At 39.7% G+C, this 21,904-nt stretch overlaps 4 protein-coding genes across 4 annotated transcripts; all 4 read right to left on the minus strand.

Moving 5' to 3' along the window:
* Positions 1 to 1,342: 1,342 nt before the first annotated feature.
* Positions 1,343 to 3,101, minus strand: LOC139330963 (signal-regulatory protein beta-2-like). The gene is made up of 6 exons (XM_070962196.1): positions 3,059 to 3,101; positions 2,587 to 2,916; positions 2,049 to 2,412; positions 1,771 to 1,886; positions 1,564 to 1,622; positions 1,343 to 1,465 (listed from the first exon to the last, which is right to left on the minus strand). The coding sequence occupies exons 1-6, from the start codon at positions 3,099 to 3,101 to the stop codon at positions 1,343 to 1,345; spliced, it is 1,035 nt and encodes a 344-aa protein (XP_070818297.1).
* A 3,373-nt stretch (positions 3,102 to 6,474) lies between these two features.
* On the minus strand, positions 6,475 to 8,213 carry LOC139330964 (signal-regulatory protein beta-2-like). Its single transcript, XM_070962197.1, has 6 exons — positions 8,171 to 8,213; positions 7,699 to 8,028; positions 7,173 to 7,536; positions 6,895 to 7,010; positions 6,686 to 6,744; positions 6,475 to 6,609 (listed from the first exon to the last, which is right to left on the minus strand). The coding sequence occupies exons 1-6, from the start codon at positions 8,211 to 8,213 to the stop codon at positions 6,475 to 6,477; spliced, it is 1,047 nt and encodes a 348-aa protein (XP_070818298.1).
* A 3,359-nt stretch (positions 8,214 to 11,572) lies between these two features.
* Positions 11,573 to 13,311, minus strand: LOC139330965 (uncharacterized). Its single transcript, XM_070962198.1, has 6 exons — positions 13,269 to 13,311; positions 12,797 to 13,126; positions 12,271 to 12,634; positions 11,993 to 12,108; positions 11,784 to 11,842; positions 11,573 to 11,707 (listed from the first exon to the last, which is right to left on the minus strand). The coding sequence occupies exons 1-6, from the start codon at positions 13,309 to 13,311 to the stop codon at positions 11,573 to 11,575; spliced, it is 1,047 nt and encodes a 348-aa protein (XP_070818299.1).
* Positions 13,312 to 17,100: 3,789 nt separating this feature from the next.
* Positions 17,101 to 18,781, minus strand: LOC139330966 (uncharacterized). The gene is made up of 6 exons (XM_070962199.1): positions 18,739 to 18,781; positions 18,268 to 18,597; positions 17,746 to 18,105; positions 17,481 to 17,633; positions 17,313 to 17,338; positions 17,101 to 17,220 (listed from the first exon to the last, which is right to left on the minus strand). Exons 1-6 carry the CDS (start codon positions 18,779 to 18,781, stop codon positions 17,101 to 17,103), a joined length of 1,032 nt encoding a protein of 343 aa, XP_070818300.1.
* Positions 18,782 to 21,904: the final 3,123 nt, after the last annotated feature.

Consider the following 21,904-nt stretch of genomic DNA (forward strand, 5'->3'; position numbering starts at 1 on the left):
GGTCCCCAAAATCCTGTGACCTATAGTGTTAAACTGCACTTGTTGTTACCACCAGTGACCACAGGTGTCGCCAAATCATCCAGGACTGAAATCTTCAGCTTTAACAACTGCCACAGCAAAGCCGTGGGCCTCCTCTGCCATGTATCTCTTAAGTCACCTTGCACCAGATTTCATTGTAATCCCTCTAGTAGAGAGATTATCAGGCTGTCTGTTCTTCTGTCCACGTCTGCCTCGACTTTCTTGTATTTCTCTGCATCTAACAGTCAAACACAAACCAAACAGAAACCAACTTCGTGTAAATAATGTTACTAACCCACAATAAAACACTATTAAATCTCTGTCCTTTACCATAACTAATTACTGTCTTGATTTGCAAATTTAATTTAGACTGTTACTTACTTGACAGTGAGGAGAGTAATTATGGTTTCAGGGATATTTATTTTTCAATCTAACATTCAGATCTCAAGTTAATTTAGGTCCCCTATGAGGTTTTTATTTTCCTTTTGTTTTTGGAATTGTCAGTTTTTATTCATGTATATTCTGTTTCTGTTCACAGTGCTTGTTTGCTGTTTTGACAAATGTGAGTAAAAGGCTTCACTCTCAAGTCTTAATAAAAAAAGAAATTGAATTTGTAGTACATTAAGACAGATAGACGTAAGTGTGGTAACACGTCAGCATGTTTTAGAAATTCAAATAAATAAGAAAATAAAGCAACTTAAAAAATATGATGCTATTTGAACATTTAGTTGTGTCAATTGTGTCTAAAACATTAAAAAAAGATATTCCTTCAATCTCAATTTCTTATAGAGGTTGCATCAAGCAAAGATTGAATTATTGTTTTCAAAATAAACAAACGATGGTCAACACAAACAATTTCATCTGTTATTATTATACTATTAATATACCACACTGTTATCGCTATTGTTTTTCATTGCATTGATACATATGGAAGTTAAGAGCTTTAAAACTGCGTATCAGACAAAAGAGACCAATCGGCAAACTTCCTGAACCTTCCATCGCTTTCGAGCCGAATCTTTCAAAAAGCCTGTTTGAGTCAAAACATGACAAAGACTTGAGCAACAAAATGCAAAAAAAATGAATTAAGACAGAAAAGAGACAAACAATGTTGAAGGACATCACCAAAAGCTGTGCTGTTTTTCCATCAGTATAATTGAGTTTTGTAGAATCACAGGACAAAAAAATTGTACAATGATTGCAAACAGATTGGACAAAACACATATTTTTTATCGGTATCAGATGTGAAATTGAATTTTCCGTCTGTGTGTGCTAGACAAAAACTTAGATTAGCTTTAACTGGCAAATCGATCGTTAACCTATCGCATCACGTCCTGACATCAGCGTAGACTGTCTCTTCATCTGCTGTTTTTATATTCCTTCTCTCTGCTGTGCGAGCGTTCCTCTTGGTGAAGGCTGGTGCAGAATAAACCAATGAGTTCTTCTCTCGCTGAGTGAATATATGGAAAAATGTTATGAGATGGCAGATGTTAACATTTATGAATGGCAGTAACTTTTCCAGTGCATTATTTTCTTTAGTAACCTTACCTGCTCAGTTTCCTGATCACCTCTGGCTGTTGCAGCATTTGCTTCCAGAACAACAGCAGCTGCATTATCAAATCAAAAACAACGATGAAAGATTAAAAATGCTTTTAAGATTTGAGAATATTTGGCTATATAAATGCAACTGACTTGACTTAATATTAAGTATATTTTTGCAAAATGCTGTTTGGTAGATGTAGAAACTTCTGTTACCGTTGCAACAACCGCAAGATTTTCTCTTGACGGTATAAATCAGGGAGACGATAACAGTCAGACTCATAGCCAAAGCTGCACATAACAGAAACAGAACTGTATTCTTCTGCAAATCGCTCATGCTGTGCACTGAAACAACATGAAAAGGACAAAAGTTAATAAATACTCTGATAAGATATAACGATGCATTAGGAACAAGTGTTTTGCGGCAACATCTTAAGAGATTATTCAAAATTAATGATTATTATGATTGAGATTTATATGGAAATGCTCAGCACTTACCTTCAACGTCCAGTTTTGTTCCATTTCCAAATAATATCTGTCCACATGTGGCCACAGCACAGTGATAAGTCCCAGCATCAGAGGAGCTGATGTTCTCCTTGAAGAAGTTGTAGACACATTTCTGTGGAGAGCGAGCCTCAGGACTCGTCTCACACTCATCACCACTGTTTCCATGAGCGTAAATGACACTGGGATGAGATTCATGTGATCCGGCTCTGAACCAGTACACACCGAGTCCTCCTGGACATGTTTTGTTCTCAGAGTCAGAGAGGACTGAACACTGCAGAGGCACTGAGTCTCCTGGACGGACCGGATCAGATGGAAGGACTCCATTGATGGCAGTGATATCAGGTTCTGGTCCTGGGAAATACAAACATGAAAATAAGCATGCATTACTCACTTTCATGACAATAAAAGAGTCAAAACTGTTAATTATGCATACACAGATTAATATAAACTGTGGACAAATTCTATATTGATTTATCCATGTAGGAACATTTAACTATGCAAACTGGTGTTAGAAAGAGTGCTTACCTTTGATCCTTAGAAATGTTCCATTCAGAAGAGCCATGTGAAGTTGTTTTACTTTTAAACAGTAGTAAACTCCAGTATCGCTGAGCTTTGTTTCACTAATATGCAAAATAAATGTTCCAGGCTCTTGTTTGGCTGTGATGTGACCAGTCTTGTTCACACCATCATAATCAAAAGTAAAAGTTCCTCCCAAGATTTCAGGCAAGTTTCTAGAAACAAGCCTGATCCAAAATAATTGTGTTGAAGACCAAGATGTCGAGCGTTCACAGGTCAGAGTCACATTTTGTCCAAAATCAACAGTCCTTGTCTCAAAGATGTGATCATCTGTGGATCCTGAAGAATAAAACAAAATGAAGAACCACAGATCAGTGAGCAGAGAAAGAATCATGAATGCCCTCTGCTGAATTACTGTAACACCATGATAATACTTCAAATATGTATCTGTAGTACATCTGAAACGTTTACACATACTTACGCCCCACTCCGAGCATCAGCAGTGAATAAAACATGATCAGCATTTTCTTGTTCATCCGCTCGAGTCTACAGTCAAATTAAATATTAGTAGAAGACGATTCACCTTAATGTAACCATATCGAGAGGGAGGGAACTATTTCAGAGCAATCTGATTGGCCTCTTGTTACGTTGTTTTTTCACTGTGCACCACAGTGGAAATTATCTCGACCATCTTTTCAACCTAAAAACATGAAACAACACCAACAGCAAGCTTTTGTTTCATGGTGGGTTTTTTATAACTGACACTGAGAGTAAAGACAAGAGGCGATTTGTTCGATCTTAATGTGAACTACATGATCCAGAACAATGCAATTAAAAACATTTTCCTTTGTATTTTAACAATATTTAGTCAACTTTTCAAGTGATCCTCGCTCAGATCAAGCTGTTTAGGAACACACACATATGGTATCAAGTCAAAAGTAAAGATTGTAGGGGAACACCAGCAATTTAGCATTGCTCTAACAAAAAGTTGCAGGACTTGAGACCTGAGGCAGATTTTACAAAGAATAGTCAAAGTTGAAGAAACAGAGGCTCAGATATCTTAATTTTAAGTTCTTAGTATGAGTCCAGCTCCAGAACACTGGATTCTACATCTCCTGTGTCCTTTATGCCACTTACTGCCTGTATTTGTGGACATAATTGAGGATTTCAATATTTTTCTGTGTTAGATTGGATTTGATCAAAGCATATACAATTTGCTCAACGAACAGAAGAACAACAATGAACTTTTTAACTGAACTTGAGTTAAACATGAATTAACTGATCTGTTTGATTTGTGTGCACATAAAAACGATGTATCCAGCCATTAACCACAGAGATAAACAAAGATCTTAAATAATCAAATGTTCCACAAGATCACAGAATGACCTTGTGACCCGCCCACTCTGCCTGTCAATCACATTGCAGGAAGTGCACAGCATGCAGAGCTGAGGAGCTGTCAAACTATTCATCCTCTGTACTCACTTCACTTCTTTTCACAGGGCTGGTGAAAGGCAGCAGCAGAGCGACACTTTGTGTAGACACTAGAAAAGTAATGACGTCATTTACAACAGAAGCCCTTTGCACCTTCTGTCCTGCTTTGTACTTTCACACCCAAACAGACACAGACATGCATTCACAGCCACCACACTCAGAGACATAATGCATGGAAACTTAAGCCTTGCTGTGGTTTGGCTTCCAACTAAAGTGTCAATTTAACACTGCTTTTCTAACTTGCTCACTGTTTTAACCTCAGGAAGCTGAGTTTTACCACTGTTTTGCCATATTTAAAAAAGCAAGTGGACACTGCAGTATATAATTTTTATTCATATTATTAATATCACAACAACTTGGTTTGACAAACACAGCTACCCAGTCATGTTATGGCTGTTTTTAAGGCACTTTTCTGCAGTTTGGTCCTTTTGATTGGTGGTTGCTGTCAGAGGAGGGGGTGCTACTGTTCATTGGTCTTTTTAGGAAGAGCAGGAGTTTGAGCTTTGATGTTAAGCTTTCCCGATTAGCTGCTAACAGGTTTCACAAGCTTGCTAAAGTCTGCTCCACTTTGTGCATCACCCTGTGCAGTGATGGACTGGCAATGTGTCCAAAATAATGGTAAATGAATCAATACATTTACATCAAAATGAAAACTAAAACAAACCGATAAGAGGATTGGATATTTTAAGATCACTGCATCTTTAAAAACATAATTTTTGAATGTACATTTACCAGGTAGAAGAACAAAAAGATTTAATTTTGTTCAACTAAAATTAGGCTGCTGAGACCTCGTGTAGCTCTTCCCTCCCTGCATATCCTGTTGAAGCCCATCATCAGGTCTGTTCTGAGTAAACAGCCTTGGTTGGTCAAGGGGTGGAGAAAAGGCCCACCACAGCATTTGTCAGTCAGTGTATTTTGTTGCTTGTGGCTTTGCTCTGTCTCAGTGCAGACATGCAAAGGACTTTTACAAAGTGCTGTGAGACCAGAAAGATGGAGGAGTTCATTAATTTGACCAGTTGTCCCATAACGTTTTTCACAGAGTATATTTTCTCGTCGGCACATTTCCCTTAAGACAGATTAATTATGTCCACAAAATAAAATGCTCCCCATGTGTTTTTGCTAGCCATGCCTCTGACTGCAGGTGTGAAAGTTGTGGTGGACAGAGACACAGCAGTGTATGCTTGTTTCTCTCTCTCGCTCGCTCGCTCGCTCGCTCGCACACACACACACACACACACACACACACACACACACACACACACACACACACACACACACACACACACACACACACACACACACACACACACACTTTGTGTCTTGACGTACACATGGTGAAAATGTGGAAGGAAACCAAAGATGATAAGACCTTTGTCAGAGCAGATGTTTAGACTTGTTAAACACAGGTACTGAGAATGGGGCTTTAGTTGAAGACCTTTCTGATAATGTTTTTGCACGAGCATGGTTTGGAGGACAAACTTAACATTTGACAGATAAATGCTTCAGACTGCTCACATGCTAAATGCACTGCAGACGGTTGGGTCATGAACTGGATCAAATGTACAGTGTTTTGGCACTAATGGATGCAGATGTAGTTTTTGGTTTGTTTGGATCTCTGTATCATGTGTATGTGTACTGTGGGATATCTCCTGATAGGTGTACTACAAAGTAGATATAACTTCATCTTCAGTCATCACAAATACGACAAGAAATACATGCAGTGTGTCTGTGATAGCCCTGTGAAACTGACGAGGTTCAACACTTGATATTTATTGTCATATTGAAATATTGGAGGGATTAAAGTGATTCTGGCGAGTGATAATAAATCTGGAGTAAAACCAACATTTGTTTGACACAATAACAGATCGTGTCAGCTGTTTGGACAGTGTGCACAGTGTGCTTTATTAATTGACATTGACAGTTTGACATCGTTTAGTCACATATCATACTCCCAAACAGTATGCGTGGTCACAAAACAACAACAACCAGGAAACAACAACAAAAACCTAAACCAGACACTGATTCTGATACAGGCCTCTGATCCAAAATCAGTGTTCTTTCTCTCTAAATGTAACATCTGTAAACCTCTCTGACATCTGATCCACCTAATTTATGAGATATATAAGAGGATTTTATCCAAATATAGAAGAGGATTGTATTTGTGCAGTGACCAGTGCAGGATAAGCAGATATATTCAATGGATGGAAAATTTCATCCACACATTTTATTAATTTGAATTCATCTATTTCACTTCAATGTGTTTCAAATGTCAAATCTTAATATATACAATATAATATGTAAATCATTACCTAATAGCCACCGTGTCAAAAACTGTTTGTCTCTAAGCAGACTAACATCAAATCGATCGTACAGCACCAGCTGATGACAAACAGACCTGTTAGCTCACTAATCCAAACAAAAAGCCTTGACAGCAGCGTAAATCCTCGCTTTCTCTGCTGCTTTTGGATCCTTAAATGTGCCACTGTCATCTGTAATCATGGTGAAGATGACTGAGGAATAAACCCACATGTCTCCATCTCTCTGAGAAAATACATGAGATGACAAAGTTAAAAAAACAGTAACTTTTCCAGTGCATTATTTTCTTTACTAACCTTACCTGCTCAGTTTCCTGATCACCTCTGGCTGTTGCAGCATTTGCTTCCAGAACAACAGCAGCTGCATTATCAAATCAAAAACAACAATGAAAGATTAAAAATGCTGTTTTAAGATTTAAGAATATTTGGCTATATAAATGCAACTGACTTGACTTAATATTAAGTATATTTTTGCAAAATGCTGTTTGGTAGATGTAGAAACTTCTGTTACCGTTGCAACAACCGCAAGATTTTCTCTTGATGGTATAAATCAGGGAGACGATAACAGTCAGACTCATAGCCAAAGCTGCACATAACAGAAACAGAACTGTATTCTTCTGCAAATCGCTCATGCTGTGCACTGAAACAACATGAAAAGGACAAAAGTTAATAAATACTCTGATAAGATATAACCATGCATTAGGAACAAGTGTTTTGCGGCAACATCTTAAGAGATTATTCAAAATTAATGATTATTATGATTGAGATTTATATGGAAATGTTCAGCACTTACCTTCAACCTGGAGTTTTGTTCCATTTCTAAATAATATCTGTCCACATGTGGCCACAGCACAGTGATAAGTCCCAGCATCAGAGGAGCTGATGTTCTCCTTGAAGAAGTTGTAGACACATTTCTGTGGAGAGCGAGCCTCAGGACTCGTCTCACACTCATCACCACTGTTTCCATGAGCGTAAATGACACTGGGATGAGATTCATGTGATCCGGCTCTGAACCAGTACACACCGAGTCCTCCTGGACATGTTTTCTTCTCAGAGTCAGAGAGGACTGAACACTGCAGAGACACTGAGTCTCCTGGACGGACCGGATCAGATGGAGGGACTTGAACGACCGCAGTGATATCAGGTTCTGGTCCTGTGAAATACAAACATGAAAATAAGCATGTGTTACTTTCATGACCAAAGAGTTAAAACTGTTAGTCTGAACAGACTACTTTAAACTGTGGACATGTACTATATTAATTTATGCATGTGGGAACATTTAACTATGCAAACTGGTGTTAGAAAGAGTGCTTACCTTTGATCCTTAGAAATGTTCCTTTCAGAAGAGCCATGTGAAGGTGTTTTACTTTTAAACAGTAGTAAACTCCAGTATCGCTGAGCTTTGTTTCACTAATATGCAGAATAAATCTTCCAGGCTCTTGTTTGGCTGTGATGTGACCAGTGTTGATCACACTATCATGATCAAAAGTAAAGGTTCCTCCCAAGATTTCAGGCAAGTTTCCAGAAACAAGCCTGATCCAAAATAATTGCGTTGAAACCCAAGATGTCGAGCGTTCACAGGTCAGAGTCACATTTTGTCCAAAATCAACAGTCCTTGTCTCAAAGATCTGATCATCTGTGGATCCTGAAGAATAAAACAAAATGAAGAACCACAGATCAGTGAGCAGAGAAAGAATCATGAATGCCCTCTGCTGAATTACTGTAACACCATGACAATACTTCAAATATGTATCTGTAGTACATCTGAAACGTTTACTCATACTTACGCCCCACTCCGAGCATCAGCAGTGAATAAAACACGATCAGCATTTTCTTGTTCATCCGCTCGAGTCTACAGTCAAATTAAATATTAGTAGAAGACGATTCACCTTAATGTAACCATATCGAGAGGGAGGGAACTATTTCAGAGCAATCTGATTGGCCTCTTGTTACGTTGTTTTTTCACTGTGCACCGCAGTGGAAATTATCTCGACCATCTTTTCAACCTAAAAACATGAAACAACACCAACAGCAAGCTTTTGTTTCATGGTGGGTTTTTTATAACTGACACTGAGAGTAAAGACAAGAGGCGATTTGTTCGATCTTAATGTGAACTACATGATCCAGAACAATGCAATTAAAAACATTTTCCTTTGTATTTTAACAATATTTAGTCAACTTTCCAAGTGATCCTCGCTCAGATCAAGCTGTTTAGGAACACACACATATGGTATCAAGTCAAAAGTAAAGATTGTAGGGGAACACCAGCAATTTAGCATTGCTCTAACAAAAAGTTGCAGGACTTGAGACCTGAGGCAGATTTTACAAAGAATAGTCAAAGTTGAAGAAACAGAGTCTCAGATATCTTAATTTTAAGTTCTTAGTATGAGTCCAGCTCCAGAACACTGGATTCTACATCTCCTGTGTCCTTTATGCCACTTACTGCCTGTATTTGTGGACATAATTGAGGATTTCAATATTTTTCTGTGTTAGATTGGATTTGATCAAAGCATATACAATTTGCTCAACGAACAGAAGAACAACAATGAACTTTTTAACTGAACTTGAGTTAAACATGAATTAACTGATCTGTTTGATTTGTGTGCACATAAAAACGATGTATCCAGCCATTAACCACAGAGATAAACAAAGATCTTAAATAATCAAATGTTCCACAAGATCACAGAATGACCTTGTGACCCGCCCACTCTGCCTGTCAATCACATTGCAGGAAGTGCACAGCATGCAGAGCTGAGGAGCTGTCAAACTATTCATCCTCTGTACTCACTTCACTTCTTTTCACAGGGCTGGTGAAAGGCAGCAGCAGAGCGACACTTTGTGTAGACACTAGAAAAGTAATGACGTCATTTACAACAGAAGCCCTTTGCACCTTCTGTCCTGCTTTGTACTTTCACACCCAAACAGACACAGACATGCATTCACAGCCACCACACTCAGAGACATAATGCATGGAAACTTAAGCCTTGCTGTGGTTTGGCTTCCAACTAAAGTGTCAATTTAACACTGCTTTTCTAACTTGCTCACTGTTTTAACCTCAGGAAGCTGAGTTTTACCACTGTTTTGCCATATTTAAAAAAGCAAGTGGACACTGCAGTATATAATTTTTATTCATATTATTAATATCACAACAACTTGGTTTGACAAACACAGCTACCCAGTCATGTTATGGCTGTTTTTAAGGCACTTTTCTGCAGTTTGGTCCTTTTGATTGGTGGTTGCTGTCAGAGGAGGGGGTGCTACTGTTCATTGGTCTTTTTAGGAAGAGCAGGAGTTTGAGCTTTGATGTTAAGCTTTCCCGATTAGCTGCTAACAGGTTTCACATGCTTGCTAAAGTCTGCTCCACTTTGTGCATCACCCTGTGCAGTGATGGACTGGCAATGTGTCCAAAATAATGGTAAATGAATCAATACATTTACATCAAAATGAAAACTAAAACAAACTGATAAGAGGATTGGATATTTTAAGATCACTGCATCTTTAAAAACATAATTTTTGAATGTACATTTACCAGGTAGAAGAACAAAAAGATTTAATTTTGTTCAACTAAAATTAGGCTGCTGAGACCTCGTGTAGCTCTTCCCTCCCTGCACATCCTGTTGAAGCCCATCATCAGGTCTGTTCTGAGTAAACAGCCTTGGTTGGTCAAGGGGTGGAGAAAAGGCCCACCACAGCATTTGTCAGTCAGTGTATTTTGTTGCTTGTGGCTTTGCTCTGTCTCAGTGCAGACATGCAAAGGACTTTTACAAAGTGCTGTGAGACCAGAAAGATGGAGGAGTTCATTAATTTGACCAGTTGTCCCATAACGTTTTTCACAGAGTATATTTTCTCGTCGGCACATTTCCCTTAAGACAGATTAATTATGTCCACAAAATAAAATGCTCCCCATGTGTTTTTGCTAGCCATGCCTCTGACTGCAGGTGTGAAAGTTGTGGTGGACAGAGACACAGCAGTGTATGCTTGTTTCTCTCTCTCGCTCGCTCGCTCGCTCGCACACACACACACACACACACACACACACACACACACACACACACACACACACACACACACACACACACACACACACACACACACTTTGTGTCCTGACGTACACATGGTGAAAATGTGGAAGGAAACCAAAGATGATAAGACCTTTGTCAGAGCAGATGTTTAGACTTGTTAAACACAGGTACTGAGAATGGGGCTTTAGTTGAAGACCTTTCTGATAATGTTTTTGCACGAGCATGGTTTGGAGGACAAACTTAACATTTGACAGATAAATGCTTCAGACTGCTCACATGCTAAATGCACTGCAGACGGTTGGGTCATGAACTGGATCAAATGTACAGTGTTTTGGCACTAATGGATGCAGATGTAGTTTTTGGTTTGTTTGGATCTCTGTATCATGTGTATGTGTACTGTGGGATATCTCCTGATAGGTGTACTATAAAGTAGATATAACTTCATCTTCAGTCATCACAAATACGACAAGAAATACATGCAGTGTGTCTGTGATAGCCCTGTGAAACTGACGAGGTTCAACACTTGATATTTATTGTCATATTGAAATATTGGAGGGATTAAAGTGATTCTGGCAAGTGATAATAAATCTGGAGTAAAACCAACATTTGTTTGACACAATAACAGATCGTGTCAGCTGTTTGGACAGTGTGCACAGTGTGCTTTATTAATTGACATTGACAGTTTGACATCGTTTAGTCACATATCATACTCCCAAACAGTATGCGTGGTCACAAAACAACAACAACCAGGAAACAACAACAAAAACCTAAACCAGACACTGATTCTGATACAGGCCTCTGATCCAAAATCAGTGTTCTTTCTCTCTAAATGTAACATCTGTAAACCTCTCTGACATCTGATCCACCTAATTTATGAGATATATAAGAGGATTTTATCCAAATATAGAAGAGGATTGTATTTGTGCAGTGACCAGTGCAGGATAAGCAGATATATTCAATGGATGGAAAATTTCATCCACACATTTTATTCATCTGAATCCATCTAATTCAATTCAATGTGTTTCAAATGTCAAATCTTAATATATACAATATAATATGTAAATCATTACCTAATAGCCACCGTGTCAAAAACTGTTTGTCTCTAAGCAGACTAACATCAAATTGATCGTACAGCACCAGCTGATGACAAACAGACCTGTTAGCTCACTAATCCAAACAAAAAGCCTTGACAGCAGCGTAAATCCTCGCTTTCTCTGCTGCTTTTGGATCCTTAAATGTGCCACTGTCATCTGTAATCATGGTGAAGATGACTGAGGAATAAACCCACATGTCTCCATCTCTCTGAGAAAATACATGAGATGACAAAGTTAAAAAAACAGTAACTTTTCCAGTGCATTATTTTCTTTAGTAACCTTACCTGCTCAGTTTCCTGATCACCTCTGGCTGTTGCAGCATTTGCTTCCAGAACAACAGCAGCTGCATTATCAAATCAAAAACAACAATGAAAGATTAAAAATGCTGTTTTAAGATTTAAGAATATTTGGCTATATAAATGCAACTGACTTGACTTAATATTAAGTATATTTTTGCAAAATGCTGTTTGGTAGATGTAGAAACTTCTGTTACCATTGCAACAACCGCAAGATTTTCTCTTGATGGTATAAATCAGGGAGACGATAACAGTCAGACTCATAGCCAAAGCTGCACATAACAGAAACAGAACTGTATTCTTCTGCAAATCGCTCATGCTGTGCACTGAAACAACATGAAAAGGACAAAAGTTAACAAATACTCTGATAAGATATAACCATGCATTAGGAACAAGTGTTTTGCGGCAACATCTTAAGAGATTATTCAAAATTAATGATTATTATGATTGAGATTTATATGGAAATGTTCAGCACTTACCTTTAACCTCGACTTTAATTCCATTTCCAAATATTATCTGTCCACATGTGGCCACAGCACAGTGATAAGTCCCAGCATCAGAGGGGCTGATGTTCTCCTTGAAGAAGTTGTAGACACATTTCTGTGGAGAGCGAGCCTCAGGACTCGTCTCACACTCATCACCACTGTTTCCATGAGCGTAAATGACACTGGGATGAGATTCATGTGATCCGGCTCTGAACCAGTACACACCGAGTCCTCCTGGACATGTTTTGTTCTCAGAGTCAGAGAGGACTGAACACTGCAGAGACACTGAGTCTCCTGGACGGACCGGATCAGATGGAGGGGCTTGAACGACGGCAATGATATCAGTTTCTGGTCCTGTGAAATACAAACATGAAAATAAGCATGTGTTACTTTCATGACCAAAGAGTTAAAACTGTTAGTCTGAACAGACTACTTTAAACTGTGGACATGTACTATATTAATTTATGCATGTGGGAACATTTAACTATGCAAACTGGTGTTAGAAAGAGTGCTTACCTTTGATCCTTAGAAATGTTCCTTTCAGAAGAGCCATGTGAAGTTGTTTTACTTTTAAACAGTAGTAAACTCCAGTATCGCTGAGCTTTGTTTCACTAATATGCAGAATAAATCTTCCAGGCTCTTGTTTGGCTGTGATGTGACCAGTGTTGATCACACTATCATGATCAAAAGTCAAGGTTCCTCCCAAGATTTCAGGCAAGTTTCCAGAAACAAGCCTGATCCAAAATAATTGCGTTGAAGCCCAAGATGTCGAGCGTTCACAGGTCAGAGTCACATTTTGTCCAGACTCAACAGTCCTTGTCTCAAAGATCTGATCATCTGTGGATCCTGAAGAATAAAACAAAATGAAGAACCACAGATCAGTGAGCAGAGAAAGAATCATGAATGCCCTCAGCTGAATTACTGTAACACCATGACAATACTTCAAATATGTATCTGTAGTACATCTGAAAAGTTTCCAGATACTTACGCCCCACTCCGAGCATCAGCAGTGAATAAAACACGATCAGCATTTTCTTGTTCATCCGCTCGAGTCTACAGTCAAATTAAATATTATTAGAAGACGATTCACTTTAATGTAACAGTATCGAGAGGGAGGGAACTATTTCAGAGCAATCTGATTGGCCTCTTGTTACGTTGTTTTTTCACTGTGCACCACAGTGGAAATAAAGTGAACCATCTTTCCAACGTGAACACATGAAACAACACCAACAGCAAGCTTTTGTTTCATGTTTCATGGTGGGTTTCTATAACTGACGCTGAAGTGAACACCAAAGAGGACATTTGATCTTAATCTGACTTTTCATCTGATACTCACTCATATGATGAAGCTCTTTAGGAAACACGTATGACATCCTCAATTGACCTACTAAATGATGGATGACTGACATCTTGCACAAGGTGAGACCATGTGGCTAAAGCTACAGTGTTAGTCACACAAGACTGGGAGAGAAAGTGCAGCCAAACTTTCAGTTCTAGCTCTGTGTGACTTGGTTGTCCGCTTGTGATCAGATCACCCAGGATGCATGTTCATGCCAGGCGTAAACAGGGCCTGAAAGCACTCAGCAACCATAGAAAATTAACTATGGTGGACCATTTTTTCAGAACTCTGTGGGCGTTTACAAACTGCACTTGATTGACATGTCCTCACTCTTATGTTGCTTTTGTTACACCTGAAACTGGTATTTCCTGAGATCCTGTCTCTTTGTGGCCAAACACTTCCAGAGTCGGGATGAGGCTGGATTTGATTCCCAGTATGTCACTGACACACCTACCCAGTCATGTTATGTCATGACTGTTTTTAATGCACTTTTCTGCAGTTTGGTCCTTTTGATTGGTGGCTGCTGTCCGAGGAGGGAGGTTGTGCATCACCTTGTGCAGTGATGGACTGGCAGTGTGTCCAAAATAATGGTGAATGAATCAATACATCTACATTAAAATGAAAACAAAACAAACTGATATGAGGATTGGATATTTTAACATCGCTGATGCATGTGATTGTAGAGCGTATCTTTAAAACCATCATTTTTGAATCCACATTAAGCAGGAAGAAAAATGAACACATTTCAACTTGTTCGACTAAAATTAGCCTGCTGAGACCTCATGTAGCTCCTCCCTTGCTATATATCCTGTTAAAGCCCATCATCAGGTCTGCTCTGACTAAATACCACACCTTTCACCACAGCCTTTATATGTCAGTGTAGCTTGTTGCTCGTGGCTTTGCTTGTTCTCACTGAAGACATGCAGAGGACATTTACAAGTGCTGTCGGACCAGAAAGATGTAGATTATAAATTTGACCAGTTGTCCCACAACAACAGTTGTTGTCCCACAACAACTTCATCCGGGACTACAGTAAAATCGCTGCACCTCTGACGAAGCTAACTTCTTCTAAGGTGAAATTTAGCTGGTCAGCTGACGCGGGCAAGGCTTTCAGTAAGTTGAAGGAGCTCCTCACCATGGCTCTGGTGCTCGTGTTGATCGAACTGGGTAAGCAATTCATTGTGGAGGTGGATGCTTCAGACACGTGTGTTGGGACTGTCCTGTTTCAAAATACGGGTCCAGAGAACCGCTTGCAGCCTCGTGCTTTTCTCTCCTGTCATCTCTCCCCTGCAGATTGTAATTATGATGTGAGAAACCAGAAGCTGTTGGCCGTCAAACTGGCTTTAGAGGAGTGGAGACACTGGCTGGAGGAAGCTGAACAGCCATTTGCCTGGACTGATCGTAAGAACCTGTCGTACATTACTGTAAGTCAGCGAAGTCTACTCAACTCTAGACAAGCCAGGTGGGCGCTTTTCTTCAGCAGATTTAATTTCACTCTCACTTACAGACCAGGATCCCAGAACACTGAGCCAGATGCCCTCTCCTGCCAGTTCTCCCCATCTGAGCCTGACGCAACTCCCAATGACACCATTCTGACTGCTGGTCAGGTCGTCACAGCATTCACCTGAGACACAGGTAACGGTCCTCTAAATAAACTCTTTGTGCCTCAACCAGATCCTAGGTGCTGCAATGGACTCATGCTACCCACCTTGCTTACCACCCTGGAGCCAACCGAATCATCTCTCTCCTTTGCCATAACTTTTGGTGGCCCTCTCTGGAGGCAGACACACGTGAATATGTCGTCGCCAGCACCATCTGTGCTCGGAGCAAAGCCTCTCACCAAGTCCTGGCTGGACTCCTCCACGCTCTGCCTGTCCCCAGGAGACTATGGTCCCATATAGGCCTGGACATTGTCACCAGTTTACCATCCACCAAGGGTAACATTGTCATTCTCCAGACAAGCAGTAGAGAAATCTGGCTTTCTTCACCCCTGGTTGCCAGTTCGTTGTGATCCTTCTCGTGTCAAGCGTTTTCTCTGTTTTCTCTATTGCCTACCAGCCATTTCCAGTGTCCCGCTCTGCCTCTACCTTCCAGTTGTGTTTTCCTGTGTTTCCAGCTCATCGAGAGTTCGCCTTTAGTTAAGAGACTTGTGAAATAAATGTTCCTTTTTTTATACCCTTATTCTGTCTACCAATCTTCATCATTGTGTCCAGTCAATATTGCAAAAGCACAAACAGATTGTAATTGTGCGTGGTGGAATGTTTGGTATTGCACCGATATATTCAAATATGATCAGTGACTGCAAATAGTATTAAATCTCAGGGTTGTTTGGGCTAACACAGACATCATGTTAGATTGTATTTATGACTTGCAGGCTTTTTGGTTTTTGGTATTACATTGGTTGAGAGTGGATTTTCGTGCATACTCATTTTATTTGTATAGTAGCACGTGGACAAAATCTCAGTAAAATGATTGCATTAAGAAGTATGACAGGCGAGCAAATGACCCAAGTGCCGTACCAGCCACTCACTGAAGATGACAGATGATTGTGTTGTGTCCACTGTTTGGACTGCTAAAATCACTGACAGACTTCAGCGGAGGAGAAACAGACCTCGAATGAGGAAATAGATCTCTCTTGCCCTACAGGTCCAAGGTCTTGCCCGCCGAAGGAGCAACAAACCAAGGAAAAAAGCAAGGAGATTGGATCAGGGTGGAACAGGGTCCGAAACCAGGAATCAGGCAAGAAATAAATTCTGGAGAGTCAGGCATGAAGCTCAGACAATCTGGCACCGAGCTGGTGAAACACTGTTCCTTAAATGCCCTGGCTGATGAGTCTGATGAGACCCAGGTGTGCAGGGGAGTGGGGTGTGGCAGAGAAGTGCTGTCAAAATGATTAACTGACAGTGATTTCAGGAAACTGGATTTTGTGTTCACATGTTTTGTAAAATTCAATAAGTAATAACAAATATAAACAATGTAAAACTTATGCTGTTTCAACCTTCTGAGGAATTGTTTTCTGCAGTTGTTGCTACTGCGTTGCAAACATTTAACAAGACATTCAGTCACTCACACTTTTTTACACTGGATGCCTCGAAAAAGTCAACTTGGGTAGGTGCATCATACGCAGATATGTCGGAAAACTTTAATAATAAATTACACACAGGATGAAACAAAATTAACAAGATGTGATACTACAAGTGAGTACTACAGACTGTTACAATAATATTTGACTATTAAATGTGTTATTTTTGCATCATGATGATTCATTTCCTTTTGTGAAATGCTGAAATAGCAGGACTCAAAAAATGTTTGGACAAAATTTCTAAATATTATGCATAAAATGTCCTTTAGAATATCCAATTTATATAATATTTTATGTCTTCTGAAAGCACAAGTGCTGACAAAGTGGTGTATTTCCCTCCCAGTGTGGTGTATACATACAGGATCACTTTTTAAATCCAGCGTTTAGATTATTAATCCATCACAAAGCCCTGACATCAGTGTAGATCGTCTCCTCCTTTCTTGGACTTCTTCTCCCTGATTTGCCAGCTTTCCTCCTGCTCATGTTTGGTGCAGCATAAACCAAAGAATCTTCATTTCTCTGAGGGAATAAAGTGCAAAATTGAAAATGAGAGAAAGCTGATTTTAACACAAGTTGATAACTTTTTCTAGCGACATCTTTGAATTCTTTACCTGCTGACTTTGCTGATCATCACTGGCTGCTGCAGCATCTGGTTGCAGAGTGGATTATTAAAAAAAAAGAAGAGGAAAAGATTTTACTGTGTGTGTGATGAAAAATTCTATAGGTTAGAATTATAAAAGGCAAAAATCTGAATCAAGTGATTTTGGCTGTTGGGAAACAGTCTAATAGGTTGTCTGAGTAACGTCTCTTACCTTTACAACAACCACAGGATTTTTTCCTGATGACATAAAGAAGGGAGGCTATAAGAATCGGAATTATAGCCAAAGCAGCAAACAGCAGATAGACACCTTTGTCAATTTTCTGTGAATTACCTGAAACATTATGAAAAGAAAAACAATTATCTTAAGTCAATATAAGTAATAGATAATTGACTTGATAAAATTGTGATACTATAACCATTACAAAGAAATATTCAGCACTTACCTTTAACCTCGACTTTAATTCCATTTCCAAATATTATCTGTCCACATGTGGCCACAGCACAGTGATAAGTCCCAGCATCAGAGGGGCTGATGTTCTCCTTGAAGAAGTTGTAGACACATTTCTGTGGAGAGCGAGCCTCAGGACTCGTCTCACACTCATCACCACTGTTTCCATGAGCGTAAATGACACTGGGATGAGATTCATGTGATCCGGCTCTGAACCAGTACACACCGAGTCCTCCTGGACATGTTTTGTTCTCAGAGTCAGAGAGGACTGAACACTGCAGAGACACTGAGTCTCCTGGACGGACTGGATCAGATGGAGGGGCTTGAACGACGGCAATGATATCAGTTTCTGGTCCTGTGAAATACAAACATGAAAATAAGCATGTGTTACTTTCATGACCAAAGAGTTAAAACTGTTAGTCTGAACAGACTACTTTAAACTGTGGACATGTACTATATTAATTTATGCATGTGGGAACATTTAACTATGCAAACTGGTGTTAGAAAGAGTGCTTACCTTTGATCCTTAGAAATGTTCCTTTCAGAAGAGCCATGTGAAGGTGTTTTACTTTTAAACAGTAGTAAACTCCAGTATCGCTGAGCTTTGTTTCACTAATATGCAGAATAAATGTTCCAGGCTCTTGTTTGGCTGTGATGTGACCAGTGTTGATCACACCAACATAATCAAAATTAAAAGTTCCTCCCAAGATTTCAGGCAAGTTTCCAGAAACAAGCCTGATCCAAAATAATTGCGTTGAAGCCCAAGATGTCGAGCGTTCACAGGTCAGAGTCACATTTTGTCCAAAATCAACAGTCCTTGTCTCAAAGATCTGATCGTCTGTGGATCCTGAAAACAAAACAAAATGAAGACCCACAGATCAGTGAGCAGAGAAAGAATCATGAATGCCCTCTGCTGAATTACTGTAACACCATGACAATACTTCAAATATGTATCTGTAGTACATCTGAAATGTTTACTCATACTTACGCCCCACTCCGAGCATCAGCAGTGAATAAAACACGATCAGCATTTTCTTGTTCATCCGCTCGAGTCTACAGTCAAATTAAATATTAGTAGAAGACGATTCACCTTAATGTAACCATATCGAGAGGGAGGGAACTATTTCAGAGCAATCTGATTGGCCTCTTGTTACGTTGTTTTTTCACTGTGCACCACAGTGGAAATAAAGTGAACCATCTTTCCAACGTGAACACATGAAACACCACCAACAGCAAGCTTTTGTTTCATGTTTCATGGTGGGTTTCTATAACTGATGCTGAGAGTAAATACAAGAGACGATTTGTTTGATCTTAATGTGAACGACATGATCCAGAACAATGTGGTTAAAAACATTTTCCTTTGTATTTTAACAATATTCAGTCAACTTTTCAAGTGATACTCGCTATGAGCCAAGCTGTTTAGGACATGCGTCTTGTTAGTAATATTTCCAATTTGTATATTTGTACAAATATACATTGAAGGATTGAAGAATTTATCTGCCAACACTGAAATCAAAGGTATTTCCTGAGATCCTGTCTCTTTGTGGCCAAACGCTTCCAGAGTTGGGATGAGACTGGATTAGATTCCCACTGACACACCTACCCAGTCATGTTATGTCATGACTGTTTTTTATGCACTTTTCTGCAGTTTGGTCCTTTTGATTGGTGGCTGCTGTCTTTTTAGCAAAAGCAGGAGTGATGTTGAACTGTGATGTTTAGCTTTCCTGATTAGCTGCTAACAGGTTTCACATGCTTGCTAAAGTCTGCTCCACCTTGTGCATCACGTTGTGCAGTGATGGACTGGCAGTGTGTCCAAAATATTGGCAAATAAATCAATACATTTACATTAAAATGGAAAAAAAAACACATGAATTGATATGAGGATTGGACATTTTAACATCACTGATGCATATAGTTGTAGTGTGTCTTTCTTTAAAAACATAATTTTTGAATGCACATTAAAAAGGAAGAAGAATGAAAACATTTCAACCTCGATTAAATTAGCCAGCTGAGACCTGGCTAATAGTCACTTCTAGACTCAGTGCTCTCGATTCTTCAACACTTGATTCACCTGTAGCACGTTCTTAAATTGTCAAGTTAAAACTGTTAACCTTCCTTTAACTCCTGTCTAATATGTCTCCGCTCTGTATTTTGGGTCCTAAAAACTATGCAAACTCTAACAGTTTTACTTTTGGTTCATCAAGGACATGAGCAGAGTGATTTCTCCTGACAAGGTTAACCACTATCTCCACCATGTTTTCTTTGACCCCAGGAAAGACCTTGCTTTTTCTCAAATCAAGAGTCTTTTCACTTCCTATCCTAGTTGAGCCAGACCCCACTTGCCAACTCATCATTGAAGTATATGACACTGAGTGGGGGCTTTAATCTCTCAGTGCTCAGGCCCAGATCAAAAACTCCATCCCTGAACCTTTTTCTCCCAAAAGCTTTTCATCAGTAAAGATAAACTATGATGTTTGGAACCAAGAATTGTTGGCAGTAAAATTGGCATTTGAGGAATGGCTGCATTGGTTGACGGGTACTGAACAGCATTTTCTGAACAGGACCTGAATAGGACCTTGAACTTCTCAATATCAAACCGCCACACCTCTGATGAACCCCTTCGTGTGCAGACATCATTCTTCCCTCACCCTGTGTGTTGGCAGCAGTGACTTGGGAAATCGAATCAGAGGTGAGAGGCCCAACTCACCACAACCCAGATAAAGGCTCTCCAAGCTGTCTCTTTGTGCCTGACAGTTTGTTCGCAGTTTTGCAAAGGGCTCACCCATGCAAATTCAACTGTCACCCTGGACAGTATCAAGAGATACTTTGGTGACTGACTCTGTCTCTGCTTGCTCCATCTGTGCCCAGGGGAAAACTTCACATCGTACTCCAGTTGGTCTGCTGTGTCTGCTGCCCATCCGCAGTCGTTCTTGGTTTCACATCGCACTTGACGTCGTCACAGACCTCATTATAGCTTTCCTCACTATAGTCAACCACTTGTTCAAGGTGGTTCACTTTGTAGTCCTTTCCAAGATCCCCTCCATCAGACAGACTGCTGCTCTGCTAGTAACACATGTGTTCAGACTCCAGGATATTCCCACAGATATTGTCTCAAACAGAGGTCTACAATTAATTTCCCTAGTGTGGAAAGAGTTTTGTCAACTCCTTGGGACTACTTTCAATCTGTTCTCCAGTTTCCACCCTCAGACGAATGGCCAGGCAGACAGAGCCAATCAGGACCTAGAAACAGCAACAAATCCTTCCTCCTGGAGTTCCCATTTGGTTTTGATTGAGGATGCTCCCAACTCTCTCACTGGTTCTCCTTCAGGTCTGTGTCCATTTGAGTCACCTCAAAGTCACCAGCCTCACGTTTCCCTTGGAAGACGGAGAGGTTGCTGTCCCCTCCGTCCAGATGCAATGTTGCCGCAATCTCTGGAGGAAGACTCGAGCTGCTCTGAGGACTGAACCGGACTGTACCGGACCCCAGCACCCACATACACTCCAGGTCAGTATTTGGTTATCTTCCAAAAATATTCCTCCTGTGACTGACTCTAAGAAACCCTCACCTCGCTTTATTGGGCCTTTCTTGGTGGAGAATGTGAACACGTCAAATATGTCAATCAAATCCGAAACATGATTTTTTTTTCTAAGTGTGGAATTTCATTGTTAAAAAAATTACATTGTGTGTTTTCTTGAGGTGTATTTTCCTCAAAATATTTGAAACACCATTTTATTTTGGCACAAATCGTGCATTGTGTTTATACATTGTGTGTATGCTAGCAGAAAATAGTGTGTATACACACACACACACACACACACACACACACACACACACACACACACACACACATATATTTTTTTTTTAAGTGATTAAAATAAATAAAAAAAACTCCATATTGTGACCTGTAAATACACAGTGTGTCAAAGGGACAGGCTTTGGTGTTCAGTCATTAACTCAGCACAAAACATAAAAACTGGTTATCACACAAATAAGAAATTCAGTAATGTTACTAAAAAGACATTTTGCTTTGAAAGATAAAATGAAAGCATATGTAGATTTCTTGTCAAATTAAAATAGGTCACAGCTTTGCTAAATATGTAGGGGGAGGTCATTTTCTACACTTCAGCCAATCATGATGACTTCTACCTCTCAA

Source organism: Chaetodon trifascialis, chromosome 5, assembly GCF_039877785.1.
Source record: "Chaetodon trifascialis isolate fChaTrf1 chromosome 5, fChaTrf1.hap1, whole genome shotgun sequence".
NCBI lineage: Eukaryota > Metazoa > Chordata > Actinopteri > Chaetodontiformes > Chaetodontidae > Chaetodon > Chaetodon trifascialis.

What these genes read in the sequence shown, in the direction of transcription:
- LOC139330963 (XM_070962196.1), bottom strand. Translation starts at nt 3,101, where the DNA reads ATGCTGATCATGTTTTATTCACTGCTGATGCTCGGAGTGGGGC. An exon ending in AAACTGGACGTTGAAGGTAA is followed by an intron (nt 1,887 to 2,048) that starts GTGCTGAGCATT and finishes GCACAGCATGAG; the next exon opens with CGATTTGCAGAAGAATACAG. An exon ending in ATCTTGCGGTTGTTGCAACG is followed by an intron (nt 1,623 to 1,770) that starts GTAACAGAAGTT and finishes TTGATAATGCAG; the next exon opens with CTGCTGTTGTTCTGGAAGCA.
- LOC139330964 (XM_070962197.1), bottom strand. Translation starts at nt 8,213, where the DNA reads ATGCTGATCGTGTTTTATTCACTGCTGATGCTCGGAGTGGGGC. An exon ending in AACATTTCTAAGGATCAAAG is followed by an intron (nt 7,537 to 7,698) that starts GTAAGCACTCTT and finishes TGTATTTCACAG; the next exon opens with GACCAGAACCTGATATCACT. An exon ending in AAACTCCAGGTTGAAGGTAA is followed by an intron (nt 7,011 to 7,172) that starts GTGCTGAACATT and finishes GCACAGCATGAG; the next exon opens with CGATTTGCAGAAGAATACAG.
- LOC139330965 (XM_070962198.1), bottom strand. Translation starts at nt 13,311, where the DNA reads ATGCTGATCGTGTTTTATTCACTGCTGATGCTCGGAGTGGGGC. An exon ending in GCTGATGCTCGGAGTGGGGC is followed by an intron (nt 13,127 to 13,268) that starts GTAAGTATCTGG and finishes TTTATTCTTCAG; the next exon opens with GATCCACAGATGATCAGATC. An exon ending in GTGATCAGGAAACTGAGCAG is followed by an intron (nt 11,708 to 11,783) that starts GTAAGGTTACTA and finishes GTATTTTCTCAG; the next exon opens with AGAGATGGAGACATGTGGGT.
- LOC139330966 (XM_070962199.1), bottom strand. Translation starts at nt 18,781, where the DNA reads ATGCTGATCGTGTTTTATTCACTGCTGATGCTCGGAGTGGGGC. An exon ending in AACATTTCTAAGGATCAAAG is followed by an intron (nt 18,106 to 18,267) that starts GTAAGCACTCTT and finishes TGTATTTCACAG; the next exon opens with GACCAGAAACTGATATCATT. An exon ending in ATGATCAGCAAAGTCAGCAG is followed by an intron (nt 17,221 to 17,312) that starts GTAAAGAATTCA and finishes TTATTCCCTCAG; the next exon opens with AGAAATGAAGATTCTTTGGT.